At 36.0% G+C, this 15,373-nt stretch overlaps 1 protein-coding gene and 1 pseudogene across 1 annotated transcript; one reads left to right on the top strand and one right to left on the bottom strand.

Annotated features, from left to right (window-relative positions):
- The first annotated feature begins 6,998 nt into the window (after window positions 1–6,998).
- Window positions 6,999–8,282, top strand: LOC100798409 (endo-1,3;1,4-beta-D-glucanase-like; annotated as a pseudogene).
- A 5,202-nt stretch (window positions 8,283–13,484) lies between these two features.
- On the bottom strand, window positions 13,485–15,373 carry LOC102667206 (serine/threonine-protein phosphatase 7 long form homolog). Its single transcript, XM_041009591.1, has 5 exons — window positions 14,838–15,373; window positions 14,676–14,760; window positions 14,542–14,589; window positions 14,185–14,376; window positions 13,485–14,102 (listed from the first exon to the last, which is right to left on the bottom strand). The coding sequence occupies exons 1-5, from the start codon at window positions 15,371–15,373 to the stop codon at window positions 13,485–13,487; spliced, it is 1,479 nt and encodes a 492-aa protein (XP_040865525.1).

The raw sequence follows: 15,373 nt of genomic DNA, 5'->3' as shown, positions 1-15,373 counted from the left end.
CCATGGAATTGATCATAGAAATGTCACGGAAGCGTTATGGAAGCACCTCGGCTTGGATTTTTTTCCTTCTTTCTTCTTCTCCTCACTAATTTTAAGTGAAAACCAAATGCCTAAAGTGCTGAACCCCTTCCCCTCAACCCCAAACTCCATTTTATAGCAAAAATGAGGGAGGTGGTTGCCGCCCAGCTTGTCCAGGAGAGCTAGGTAGCTTCCACCTGAAGCAACCTCCCTCCAAAATATTCCAGATGGGCCCAGGGATAGATACACCCCCCTAAATTGATCAGTTCACCCCCCCCCCCCATTTTATGTTTTTGGCTGATTTCCTTCCAAAATGTAGCGAAACTTTACGGATTACGCGGCAATAAGTGTTAAGCATCTCAATTTGGTCAGCAAAGGTCTGTGTGTTGACAAACAATTGTCCTAGGACGAAATTAGGGTATGACACTCACTAACACACTTTCATTCTCGGTCACGTTTGTTCTTGTTGTTGCAGGGGAAATTCTTGTTCCTCTTTCAACACGAAATGCCTCCTTCAACAGATATGCCATAGAACTGTGGAAGTAATGACTTCCAAGATTATTTTGATGATGCCAAAGAATCAAGAGTAAAGCAAGTTCCAAAGAATCAGGAGTCAAAAAGCTTCATGAATCAAGTTTCAAAGAATCAAGATTCAAGAATAATCAAATTTCAAGATTCAATCAAGTTTCCAGAATCCAGATTCCAGAATAATCAAGATCAAGATTCCAGACTCCAGATTCAAGAATCAAGGAGAAGACTCTATCAAAATAAGTACTAAAAAAGTTTTTCAAAACATTGAGTAGCACAAGAATTTTTCACAAAATATTTTACCGAAGAGTTTTACTCTCTGGTAATCGATTACCATAAGGTAGTAATCGATTACCAGTAGCCATCATTGTTTTCAAAACTGATTTACAAAGCTATAATCGATTACCATAATCGTGTAATCGATTACCAATGTTTTAAAATGTTAGATTTCAAATTTCAAGAGTCACAACTAGTGATAAAACATTTTCAAATCATTTTAAACTTGTGTAATCGATTACACAATACTAGTAATTGATTACCAGAGTTTCTAAATGTTTTGATTTTCAAATTTAAACATGAAGAGTCACATTTGTTGATGTGTAATCGATTACACCTTGATGGTAATCGATTACCAATGACTGATTTCAAAAAATAAATTTCCAAAAGTCACAATTCTTAAAGTGACTTGTTTCTGAAGATTTTTTCAAATGTCACAACTTTTTAAGTGACTAGTTTTCAAAAGAGTCACAATATTTAAAAGGTGACTAGTTTTACAGAAATTGCCAAGAGTCACAAACTTTAACTTGAGTCATCAAATGATTATAAATATGTGACCATGGCATGAATTTCAATAACGATTTTTACAGAACTTTCTGATTCATCTTTCTAAAAGTTTTTGTTCAATACTTTCTCTTTCAAGAAAAGTTCATTGACCAAAAACTTGTGCTATTTTTTTTCTTCATTCACTTCTTCCTCCTGCCAAAAGAATCGAAGGACTAACCGCCTAAGTTCTTTTGTGTCTCCCTTCTCCCTCTTCCAAGAGAATTCAAAGGACTAACTGCCTGCGAATTCTTTTGATTCTTCTCTTCCCCTTAAACAAAAGATTTCAAAGAACTAACCGCCTGAGATATCTTTTGTTTCCCCTTACAAAGATTCAAAGGACTAACTGCCTGAGAATTCTTTGTCTTAACACATTGGAGGGTACATCCTTTGTGGTACAAGTAGAGGGTACATCTACTTGTGTTGTTATACTAAGAAAAAGAGAGGGTACATCTCTTGTGGATCAGTTCAAGTGGAGGGTACATCCACTTTGTTGTTCAAAGAGAACAAGGGAGGGTACATCCCTTGTGGATCTTTCGCTTGTAAAGGATTTTACAAGGTTGAAAGATATCTCAAGAACCGTTGGTTGCTTGGGGACTGGATGTAGGCATGGGTTGTTGCCGAACCAGTATAAATCTTGTGTTTGTCTTCTTCTTCCCTACACTATTTAATTTCCGATGTGTACTTTTAATTGCCGCTTTTACTTTTGGTTAAGTTTCTGTTTCTGTTCTTTACTTTCTTAACTTAGTAATAAAAGCCTAGTTGAATCTAGTAACATTAAGAAGGATAAATTTTTAATTAGTCAAGAAACATTAATAATTAATTCAACCCCCTCTTCTTAATTATTCTGAGACCACTTGATCCAACAAGAACATTAGAACCCATCTTCTTTTTCTTCCTGCTATTAATTTATGGTGGGACCAAGGGGTTCTTAGTTCTTACTCGTCCCACATTTGAATTCAAGCTTGCATTTTTTCTGAGATGCATTGCTGCTAATTTGTGTTGTAATATATATCACAAGTCAACCACTTATTTACAACATTCACCAACTGCTATTATTATAACCTGCTTCCTTGATGTTTCTAAGCTGAGGTTTTATCATGCATCACACTTTCTATTTTGACACGTTTCTATAGAAGTTTTATTTGGCTTCTCAATGAAAAGATATTTCTTAAGTCAAAAAATGTTGGTGTTTCTCTCACAAATGATTATATCAATTATTTAGTTACTTGCTCCTTGCATCTGGTGGGGTGTTTATTTCCATGAAGTTAGAAACTTTGAATAATATTTGTTCAAATTTCAACAGTTGAGATTATGGGTCCGGTTCATTGCTCTTGAACTCGTGAACTCGGTACTTAATTCATGATTCTATGTGAGTTTGAGTAAATTCATAAATAGAAAAAAATTTAAATTAAGAATAGAGATCACAATTGAATGAACTATTACACTTTCTAATGCTTTTTTTTTCTTTTTAATGGTGTCTTGTCTTTAGGACATGTATTAGCATTTTTGAAGAAGTATTGTTGGAATGAAAACATTTATTGTATGTTTTTGTAGTTGTTTGAGTTTGGTGACAAGTATAGGGGAAATTTTTAATTTTTTTTAAAAAAAAGCACATTCGAATACGATTCTCTGAAAAATCATCATAGAATGTCTACATTCTAAGACGGTTTTTTGAGAAAACCATCTTAGAATCCTCAAAATATTTTTTTTTAAGAAATGCATTCTAAGACGGTTCTCTGAAAAACCATCTTAGAAAGTATACCCTTCCAAGATGGTTTTTAACTAAAAACCGTCTTAGAATGATATCTTTTTCTAAGACGGTTCTCTATGGAACTATCGTAGAAAGTGTAGACTTTCTACGATGTTGCTTACGGCGATGATTAATAACCAACGTAAAATGTGCAATTTAACCAACATAGAAAGTGTTTTTTAGAGCGATTTTCCACTAGCCCCATAAACTCTTTAGCACTATCGATCTTAGGGAGAATTATCTTAATATTGTCTGCAACAATCATTCTCATGAACATTAGGCTAAGTGTATTAGTGTTTCCCAAGATTTATAATGGATTTTCTCTTCATTGTTACTATAATCAATAATAGCAGTAGGTTTCTCTTCCACTATAGCAAGATCAAGATCTATTACATCAAGGCAAGATTGGACTTGCTCATTTCAGTCAGGGAAGTTAAGCCCATTAAACATTAGCATAGATGATACATGAGACTTTAGTGAATTAGGAACATGTATTGCATAATAAAATTCACATAAACATTTTGAGACATAAAACACATGTCATACATATAATTCATTCAGATAACAATCAATGTATATTGAAGCTCTCCTTTGGGTGATACATCAACACACAACTTACAAACATGATGATGCTAATAAAACTCTTAACATTATTTGGCAATTAAATATGCACCCATTATTAGTACCTACTACCTTTGGGTATATAAATAAACCAATGGTACACACAAATTACCCATAATTATATTCATTGATTATAAGAACAACTAATCAACCTTTGGACGATCCATAAATGTCTTATAACAATGAATTTCAATGTACCCATAAACCAATAATCATATAATTTAGCATCAATTATTCTATGAATAATTGAAATAATCATTAATTTGAAATTAAATAACCTTATATATTTGGTCACTTTGATGACTAACAAATCCATCATACACTTAATTTAAAAAGGCAACATGGTCTACACGTACATATGCAGCTACCAATCATTTGGAGCATTGTAATTCATAATTGCCATGTGCAAATCACACATTTTGCTTTCAATCACATTCATCCAAAACACTTTTCTATAATATAAACACACACACATGATATGCTTTTCCTTTCTTTCATTTTGAAAATTTTCCAAAAGTTTTATAGGCTATTCAAATGCAATTGAAAGCATCTTGATTTGAAAAGAAATTTTGATACGTACGTACATGTTATTCATAATGACAAAAAACATCACTTGTTAAATTCATTCAATGATCCATTAATTTATTATAATATATCATAACAATTCTTAATAAAATAATTGCAAGTATCAATTCATCGTCCATCGCGAGAGATGATGCAATGATCGATGGACAATTGGGAGAAAATAAATCATTTTATTTTCATACACAAATGCAGTGGAAAGAAAATTTCTAAATTCATGATTAGGGTTTACAAGTAATTAGGAGAAAATAAATCATTTTTAGATAATTATAAATTTCATAATAGATGTTATGATACCATATGTAAGTCTTAAGGATTCTCAAGATGAAGATCAACAATTATAGAAAATTAATAGAATCTTGAAACATATTGTCGCAACCTACCCTTTTGCGGGAGGGCGACGCGAGGCTCACGGGTGTGTCTTCCAAAGGAGGAAAATGCGCGGAGTCGCCACCAACGTTTATTTGTGGAAAACGTCGGAAAAACCGAAGGAACCCGGTCATGAAGAATATTCCAGATTCGGGAGTTGTATTTACGTTTGAGGAAGGTATTAGCATCTCTCACGTTTGTCCCAAAGGACAATAGCCTTAATTTTAGAATTGTGTGAAATTGTGTACTTAAACTTTATTTCTTTTTATTTTTTGAGGTCGACAAAAGCGGGGCTCTTGCTCCTACGTACCCTCCATCGAAGAGGAAATCAGACCTACGTAGTTCTTTCAAAAGGGCGAATCAAGTGATTCTTTTTACTTGGAAGGAGGTCTTTTTAAGGCGTTGGACCTTAAAATGACCCATTTTTACTTGGTGAGAAAAACTGAGACATCAAACCTTAAAATCCTTTTCAGTGATTTTTTTGCGAACGAGCTTGACTTTGCGAGTTGATTTTAGCCTTAGTTTCACTTTAGTTATCAGTCAATTCAATTAAGAAAGAGAAATCCCAAAGAGAAACGTCCGATTGATTTTTTTGGTTTATTTTACTAAAGGATATTTTTTTATTATTATATTATTATTTTACCTCTTTTTGGTTTCCAACGTGGTTACGGCATGACCGAACGGTCGGATTTCATTTTAACAGAAATTAACGGATATTACAAATCAAATGATCGGTGGAAATTTATTTTATTTTTTGATTAGGCGAGAAAATGACTTAAGTAAATGACTAAAGCACGTCAAAAGGGGGTATGGAAAGTAAATGAAACGAGAATAAAAGTACACGAAACAAATGGGAACCACTAAGGGTACATAGAATGAATTGAAAAGTTCGATTTCGGGAACTTACCGGTTGAAGACCGAAGAACGACGAAGAACGAACGACGAACGACGAAGAACGGTTGAAAATCTTCGCGAAATCACCCACGGAAACGTTACGGAAGCGCCTCAGCTTGGATTTTCTTCACGAAAACAATTTTCCTCACTAATTTTAAGTGATTAAGAAGTACCAGAAGGGCTGAACCCCTTTCACCTTCACTCCTCCCTCTATTTATAGGAAAATAGGGGAGGAGCTTGCCACCTAGCTCGCCCAGCCGAGCCAGGTTGCTTCCTCCAGAAGCAACCGCCTCCTGGAGGAACATCCTGAAAGGCCCAAGTGGGCCTAGTTTCTATTTGCACCCCTTTTTTTACTAAATACACCCCCTTTGCTTTTTTGGTGATTCTTTTTCCGTAACGTTACGAAACTTTACGAATTTCGTAACGATACTTGTTTTCTTTCCGTAAAGTTACGTTACCTTACGGGTCATGTAGTTACTCCTTTTTTAGCTTTCAGAATGTTACGGAAACTCACGGATTGCGTAACAATACTTCCTTTTGATTTCCGGCATGTTACGGAATTTCACGGATTGCGTAACAATGCTTCCTTTTGATTTTCGGCATGTCTCGGAACTTCACGTATTGTGCAACAAAGGGTGCCAAGTACCTCGAAGCGGTCAAACAAAGGTTGCATGCCATCAAACAATGGTCCCCGAACGAAATTAGGGTATGACACATATGATTCTCACACACTACTAAAAAAAGGGTTTTCCACGGCGCAGTTTTTACGACGGTCATAACGCAAACGTCTTAAAAATATATGCGGTGGCATTTTCATAATTTGAAGCTGCTATACAAAGACAGTGCTATTGAAACCCGTCTTAAAATTACTTGTTCAATGACAGGTACTGCAACACCGTTGTAGAAAGCTCAGCGATATTTATTTTATAAAATAAATTATTTTATTTAAAAGGATTTAAGATGGTGAGGATATCCACCGTCTTTGAAACGTTGAGAGACAAGGACAGTGATTTTAGGGACACCGTCTTTAATTGGTTTAATTAAAATTAAAAAATGACTTGTGGCGTGTACGTGCCTTTTCATCTCCTAATCCCTCCTTCATTCGCTAATCAATGTCGTGTTGACAGAAGCTCTACCAGTGCCATCTCCACTCCTGTGTTGACCCCAACTCCGGCTGACGTGCCATCTCTCTCTCTCTACCTCTTTCTCTTCTCTGTCTCTAGAAACAAACCATCATATTCTTAGATCTACACCAACATCGAAGAGAGAGTGGTCGCGCTCTACGGTAGCACCACCGCCACCACTTGTTGTCACCACTGCTGCTTCTCCTCGCTTCTAGGTCCCTTCGTCGCCGCTTCTTCTAAGTGAAGGATAGTAGTGTTGTTGAGAAATTAAACGTTTGTGGAAAGCAACAATGTCAGGACCTGAGTGTTGCTCAAACCCACCAGTTCTGAACCCGAATGCAAGAGTTGGTCACGTTGAAAAACTCGCTGGTCTCAATTCCTATCTTTCTAGTTCCCTTAATTCCAATGCCATTCCTCTCATCTCTGACATTTATGGTACGCTATCTATCCTCACAAATCCCATCTTTTCTTTTATTCTCTTGATTAAGGGGCTATAGGTCCTGTTTCATTTTCAGTAGAAAAAAACAAAAACTGGTTAACTTAACGTGCTCGATGTGTTTTGCAGGATATGAAGCACCAAATTTGAGGTATGAGCTAATTCTCAAATCTCATGTCTTTTTTTTGTTTATATTTTAGTAGTCTTCTAAGTTACAAGTAATGGATACGTAGTAGTTTGCCTCTCTTGATATTTGATTCTAACTCCTCTTTATTTTTTGATGATTCAGGCCTTGTGCCTTATGATGATAAGATCAATGTGTATTTCTTGGGACCAAATCTATGTTTCCTTGGATGCAATTACTATATAGATTAATTAATATTTATAGAGATTTTGAAAAATATATTTTACATTTTGTCCTTTTTAAACCACTAGCTCACAACCTTTGGGTTGTATTAAATGTTGATAGGTTTTTTATTTTGGTAGAGAAATAATCAAAAAAATCTATTTCAACATGTTACTATAAATTAAAGAGTTATGATTGATTCATGAAAGCAATGCTATCTTCATAAGTGATGTACCTGATCATTTGTTTTATTGTGATGTCTACCTTTTTACTTTATTATTTTTAAGATTTTGATAAATTATGCCGGCGGTAGAATTTGGATGTTTCATTCTACTCTCTTTGCTCTTTTCCATTTCTCTTTTTCTCCATTTCTGCGATGCCAAATGTAGTATACCACTGGGAAGTAATATTGTTTGTTCTCTATGATGTTAAGGAATATTATAGACAAGGTTGCAGCTGCTGGTTGTTCCTGACTTCTCACATGGTGATCCCTATAATCCTAAGAATGCTAGCAGGTCCATCCCTGTTTGGTTAAAAGATCATGGCACGGTTAGTTCTTGTTTTATGATAACTGGTTCTTGTATATATATATTAATTATCTTAGAGTATATTTGTTTTTTGTTTTTATTGAACCTCAATTTTTGGCAATATTTAAACTTTGATGCTTTCATATTATATTAATAGGACAAAGGATTTGAAGTTGCAAAATCCATAATTGAAGCTTTGAAAAGTAAAGGTATGATGGCTATTGGGGCTATCACCTTTTTTGGTGAATGGGGTGACAAGAGCTAGTGAGGATACTGCATAAGCTCTTTTATTGGAGACTGCTTCATCACTTCATTAAGGACAACTTTTTTCTATTTCAACTAGCTACCATAGGTTTGGCTGCATATGAGAACCCATTTGGTGTGGTTCTTGGAAACTTTGAAACATCAAATGCGCTATTCAAACATATGTAAGATTGATGTTGTCATACCCTAATTTCGTCCGGGGATTATTATTTGATGATATACAACCTTTGATTGGCCGCTTCGAGATACTTGGCACCCTTTGTTGCATGATATGTGAAGTCCCGAGACGTGCCGAAAATCAAAAGGGAGCAGGCTTACGCGATCCGTGAAAATTCCGTAATGTGATGGAAATCGAAAGGAGGTGTTTTTCGCAATTCGTGAGTTTTTGTAACTTCTTCGAAAGCTAAAAAAGAGTAAATACATAATCCGTAAGGATTCGTAACCTTACGGAAGGAAAATAAGTATCGTTATGAAATTCGTAAAGTTTCGTAACGTTACGGAAAAAGAATTACCAAAAAAGATAAAGGTGTGCATTTAGTAAAAAGGGGGGTACAAATAGCAATTAGGCCCACTTGGGCCTTCCAGATTCTTCCTCCAGAAGGTTGTTGCTTCTGGAGGAAGCAACCTTGCTCGCCTGGGCGAGCTGGGTGGCAAGCTCCTCCCCTATTTTGCTATAAATAGGGGGAGGAGTGAAGGGAGAAGGGGTTCAGCCTTCTTGGCACTTCCTATTCTCTCGAAATTGCTGAGGAAAATTGTTTCCGTGAAGAAAATCTAAGCCGAGGCGCTTCCGTAACGTTTCCGTGAGTAATTACGCGAAGATTCTCGACCGTTCTTCAACATTCATCGTTCGTTCTTCGTTTTCTTCTGTCTTCAACGGGTAAGTACCTCAAACCGAGCTTTTCAATTCATTTTATGTACCCGTGGTGGTCCACATTTTGTTTCATGTATTTTTATTCTCGCTTTCATTCGCTTTCTATACCCCTTTTTGACGTGCTTCAGTCATTTATTTAAGTCATTTCTCGCCTAATCTAAAAATAAAATAAATTTCCACCGATCATTTGAATTGTATCATCCGTTAATTTCTGTTAAAATGAATTCCGACCGTTCGGTCGTGTCGTAACCACGTTGGAAATAAAAAAAGAGGTGAAATAATAATATAATAATCAAAAAATACCTTTTAGTAAAATAAAGTGAAAAATCAATCGGACGTTTTCTCTTTGGGATTTCTCATTCTTAATCGAATTGACTAATAACTAAAGTGAAACTAAGGCTAAAATCAACTCGCCTAGTCAAGCTCGTCCACAAAAAAGGTCACTAAATAGGGTTTGAAAGTTTATCATTTCAGTTTTCCTTATCAAGTAAATGGATCATTTTTAAGGTCCAACGCCTTAAAATGATCACCTCTCAAGTAAAAAGAATTGCTTGATTCACGCTTAAGAAAGAACTACGTAGGTCTGATTTCCTCTTTGATGGAGGGTACATAGGAGCAAGAGCCCCGCTTTTTGTCGACCTTAAAAAATAAAAAGAAATAAAAGTTAAGATAACACAATTTCACAATTCTAAAAAATAGGCTGTTGTCCTTTGAGACAAACGTGAGAGGTGCTAATACCTTCCTCAAACATAAATATAACTCCCGAACTTAGAATTTTCATTTCGACCGGTTTCCTTCGGTTTTTCCGACGTTTTCCACAAATAAACGTTGGTGGCGACTCCGCGCATCTTTTCCTCCCTTGGAAAGCGCACCCATGAGCCTCGCCTTCGCTCGCCCGCAAAAGCGCACGATGCGACAGATGTTACTTGAAAATCTAATACACAACTTCTTCTACTCTTAAATACTCATTCTACTTTGTAGGATTATTATATCATTGTATATTAGTCGCTATTTCACTTGTTTGAATGTTTGAATTCTTATGGCTATACTCTTAAATTTGAATGCTTTTGAAAAGATATAATCATACTCTTAATGATTACTTATACAAATACAATATAGTATATAAATACTTTAAAAGGAAAATAGGCTAGTGCTGCGTAGTTGTTCTATTCTAGGTCCAAATTCTAAATAATAGGTGCGGTGCTGCTGCGGCATGTCTGAATTTAGTGCCTTGCTTCTAGTATAATATGATTTGTTGTTGTACTACTTTTCTTTTGTTATGTGCACATAATTTTTAAACTTCCAATTCTGACTGGTAGTAACAGGCTTGATCAATTTGTTGTTCAGTTTGAAGCAGCAGTAGTAGACAGTGACTTCCCAAATTACCAGGTATTTTTTCTTACTTGACACTTGAATTTGGGGCTTAGGAATTTGGGTTTTCTTGGCCTCATTTGGGCATAGTTAAGTTAAAACAAGTTTAGCTTGCTTTAGAAAAAATATGGTTAATCATTCTTTACTTAACATAATTTAGTGTCTATTTTGTATTAATATGATCATTAAATTCACTAATTTAATTATGTGTCAATTTAATTTAGGATTTTGTCATAGGAATTATAATAAGTTGTATTTTTATGAAATTGTCTTAAGAATTTTTATTTTGTTACACTCTTGTAATTAATATTAAAATTTATTTATAAAATTAATATTTAAATGATAGATTAAATATAAATAATTTGTGAACCTCTTATTTTGATTTAATCTATCATTTAAATATTTATTTAATAAATAAATTTTACTATTAATATTAATTACAATGCTAACATAAATTATTTTTATTTTTTTATGGGGTATCATTTAGGAAAAATATCAATAATTAAAATTAATATTTAATTCAAAGACGGTGCTGACATAAGCACCTTCCTTGAAAGTTGATCCTCTTCTAAGACGATGATTTTTGATCCATCGTTAAAGGGTTTAACTTTCCACGACGTCGGCTTCTACGACGGTCAACGACCATCGTTGTATCCTCTTTACGATCGTCTTAGAAAAACTTTTTTCTAGTAGTGACACAATTATTAGTGAGTAAAACATACATTTGTCCATAGTGAGATCTCTGTCAAGTTTTTGGTATGTCTTGATTGTCTAAGATAAAGAAAATAAGATTTCGCTCCCTTAACTATTTTTTTAGTCTATCTATGTTTGTGATGACTAGAATTTTGAGAGAATAGTTGTATATTAGAAATGAGACTTTATTTCACGATTAACTTTTTTTTTTAAATCACTTCTCCCATCAAATAATATTTATTTCTAAAAATTTCTCTAATTTAATCTAACTACAATTCAATCCTTAATTATTATTAATTTATTTATTAGTCTCTAGATAAGTAATATATCACTTACCAACAGATTAATTCTTACATAGTTGACATTAGGAGTCTTAAACAATCATCTAACCTTATTAAAAGAAAAAAAAATTGCTTAATTTTGGGCTGGTGCTATAGATGGCAAAAGTTACCGGTCATGTTTAAATGCGGCAAAATTTCCAAATTGGGTCTCTTTTACAAATTGATTACCATAATGGGTCTGTTTCATAATTATTTACCAAGGGGGTCTCTTTTTTTACTACGAAGTGTTACTTTTGAAGACACTTTCCGTGAAACAGTGACACGTGGCATGACGGGACAAGTTGACAGGGGATGATGGGACAGGGGGGGAAGTGGTGGCCTGCCAGGCACGACCAGTAGTGTTGGCCTGCCAGGTGCAACCACTAGTGGTGGCCTTCCAAGCGCGACCACTAGTGGTGGGCAGCCAGATACTTCCCTCTTCCCTATAAAATCCTTTTTCCTCCGTTTTATTTTCATTACGAAATCGTTGAAGTGAGCTGAGTTGAATCTGACTTGTTGCTGTTATATGTATTAGTGTTGAAGCGTTTTATAGGCAAATTTACGAAGGAGGGTTGGTTTTAGAAACAATTTACTCAATAGGGTCTCATTTATAAGAAATTACGGGGGGGGTTCATTTTCTACGTGGGTGCCGCCATTGACAATGGCGGGAAGCTTGAACCGCCAGTGCCAATGGCGGGAAAGGGGCTGACTAGGAGAGAGGGGGAGGGGTGCCGCCATTGCTGCTGGCGGGATGGGAGGGGATAGGAGAGAGAGAGGTGTCCCGCCCTTGGAGCTGGCAGGATAGGAGAGAGAGAGGGGGTGGTACCGCCAGTGGCGATTGCGGGACAGGGGGGAGAGGGATCCCGCCACTGGGTTCTGCGGGATAGGGGCAAAGAAGACCCGCCTTTCGAGCTGGCGGGATAGGGGTCTGTTCATGGCTGGTCACATCACAGCAGGGCCTATGGCATATGATGATGCACTCACATGGCATACACAAACACATTAACGTAAGGTAGTGTTTTTTAACTAATGTAAATTTTTATTGCTCTCTCACTTTGATAATCATGTATTAAAAATTGAAGTTTTAATCTTAAGCATCAACTTTTTATAATTATAATGTAATGATTAAAATTAATTTTTCTCATTTTTCATTTAATACATCTTCATCATATTATTATATACAGCATGCATATAGACACACGTATAAAGAGAAATAGAGAGATAATAATGTTTGTTTTTCCAAAATGTCCAAGTAGTAGGAAAAGCCAAATCATGAAAAAGGTGAGGGTATCTTTTTCATCGTTTACCTTTTTATTTATTTAGAAGACTGAAAACATTTTTGTGGGAATAAACTAAAAAATTATTCTGTTCAAAGAAGATGGAAAACAGAAAAAATATACTCTTTCATGCACAAATTAAACAATTTTTTTCTCATTTTTATTTATCTTTTTTATGGGTGAGGTTTAGGTTATTTTTATTTTTGGGTTAGGGTTTAGTGCTGAACATTTTTGGGTAGGGCTAATTTTTAGGGGTTAGGGTTAGGTTTTTATTTTAGGATTAGGGTTTAGTTCGGAACAATTGAGGGCTAAGTGCTTATATTTTATAGGTTAGGGTTAGTGTTTCATATTTAAGGGTTATGGGATACTTTTTATGTTTTATGGGTTAGGGTTTAGTTCACATTGAAGTTCATCGTTACTTAGAAACATTAGTTTTTTCCTTTTGGCTACCTTTGTTATTTGGTTTAGGGTTCATTGATTATTATAGTTTGATACGCGACATAAATTCTATCCATAAGTAAGCCTTAATAAACTGAATATCATACATTACGCCATGAATGTCAAATTACAAATATACAACAAAGCCTTAATCAACGGAGACATGCAAATCATTCATTTTGGTGTCCGTGATGCCGTGAGGATGTGCCACATGGTTGATCCCATCTTCGTGCTTAGCGATCAGGATTTCTTCTGCCCCGATGCCTCCCCGCTTCTTCTTTGTCAGCCTCCGCAGAAAATGCGTTACGCAAATCAACACCGAATAAGTCACCCGTATTAGGTATTTGTCCCGGTACATTCCATTGTGTTCCTAACGGGTCATTAGGTGTTGGAATTGGCCCATGATATTGCTGTGAAGGGGTCATTGTGGGCCATGAAAATTGAGCTTGTGTTTCTGCAAAACCACCGAACGATTGTTGGGTTGCAGAAGTATCAGTGTCATGACCCTGAAAAGGATACTGATACATCTGTGTCGGATACTCAGCAAATGTTTGTGGCGTGTAATACATTCCATGGCCACGCTCCGCCATTTGTTGGGAATATTCTTCCGCTTCAACAGTGTCCCTTCTTCTGTCTATCCCCTGAGTTTCAATACTTGACTGAAGCATGTGAAACTGTTGTGCGGGAAATTGACGCTCTGATGCGGGACCATGTGACACTGGCTCAGTGACTCTCTCTTGCTCTTCGGATAAAATTGTAATTTTTTCCACATAAGGCCCGAGATCATCAAATGTGCATGTTTTCCTCCCTTGAGGAGACACCATGTATTGTAATGCCTCCGCAACTTCACCCTGCATTTGTAATGGTAACAAAATTAATGGCCATCATTAAATAAAAGTTCAAGTTAAAATTTGAAAAAAAAGTAAAAAATACCAATGTAGCCGTCTTTGCATTTTCTGGGTCAACAAACATCTTTGTCTTTCGCCTATACCAGACCATGTAGTCCGAGTTAAAGCTCAATAGGCTTTCTTGTCGGGGATAAGCGTCGACCCTAAATGCATGGCGATTATTCCACTGCTGAATCATTGGGGCGAACAATTGCCCCCAATTTTCGTCATGTTTCCCCTTTAATGTTATGCCATGAATGTTTAGGGGTTGTGAAGGAGACTCTGGAACTGGTTGTTGCATCCCAAATTGTCTCAAGACTCTGTCCGGTTGGTGCCACTCAATAACTTGGAAACAAATTAGTGGCACCACCGCGTACCACGCGAGACTTCCGACTAAACAAACGGGAGGCAACAATGACATAACGGTTGATGGATAAGGCTCCCACACAAACTGCATAAAACAACATAGTTGTGAACATTGTAGTAAAATAAGACATATAATTTTTTATTTTACAAATACAATAGCATGGTTCTTACCTCATGACGTTTCATAATATCGAACTTGCGACAAAAAACTTTCACATCATCATTGCCGATATGTTGGTTTCCACGTCGCAGCCACCTACAAAGAATAAAATTTAATATACCCTAAAACCATTTATTCTATTAAAATGAAAGACGCTGTTAAAAATGACTGACCTGTGCCCTAGTGGTGTATTTTCTATGTGGGAAGGAGTCCTCTTTGGAGCCAAGGTGGGACATCGTTCCCATGCCCACAATTGTAGTAAGATGCACATACCTCCGATTGATTTAGTTTTATAATCGGTGGCACTGCACATCTCTCTGTATAGAAAACTAAGTACGGCAGCTCCCCATGCATATCTACCACATTCTTCAAAGTCACGTAAAAATTGAAGGTACCTTACCGAAACTCTGTTACTGGTTTTGTCAACGAACAAGACACCTCCAATAAATCTCAGTATCCATGCACGGGCAAACCTTCGTACTTGTTCTTCGTCGTCGTCATTATTAATTTGATCAAAATGGTGAGCCAGCCAACTTAATTTAACTACACTACCTTTAATTTCACCTTCTTGTGGTCTGACTCCCAATAATTCCTCACATAAATCAGCCCAATCAAGATTTGTTGGACCGATTAATGGTAAACCATCCACATTTATACCTAACAACACAGAGACGTCTTGTAGAGTGATAGTACACTCTCCGCATCTCAT

The sequence above is a fragment of the Glycine max genome, chromosome 15, assembly GCF_000004515.6.
Source record: "Glycine max cultivar Williams 82 chromosome 15, Glycine_max_v4.0, whole genome shotgun sequence".
Lineage (NCBI taxonomy): Eukaryota > Viridiplantae > Streptophyta > Magnoliopsida > Fabales > Fabaceae > Glycine > Glycine max.
Note: the sequence above shows the minus strand (reverse complement) of the source record. Positions and strands in the feature narration are given on the sequence as shown.

What these genes read in the sequence shown, in the direction of transcription:
- LOC102667206 (XM_041009591.1), bottom strand. Translation starts at nt 15,373, where the DNA reads ATGAGATGCGGAGAGTGTACTATCACTCTACAAGACGTCTCTGTGTTG. An exon ending in AATACACCACTAGGGCACAG is followed by an intron (nt 14,761 to 14,837) that starts GTCAGTCATTTT and finishes TATTCTTTGTAG; the next exon opens with GTGGCTGCGACGTGGAAACC. An exon ending in ATGCAAAGACGGCTACATTG is followed by an intron (nt 14,103 to 14,184) that starts GTATTTTTTACT and finishes TTACAAATGCAG; the next exon opens with GGTGAAGTTGCGGAGGCATT.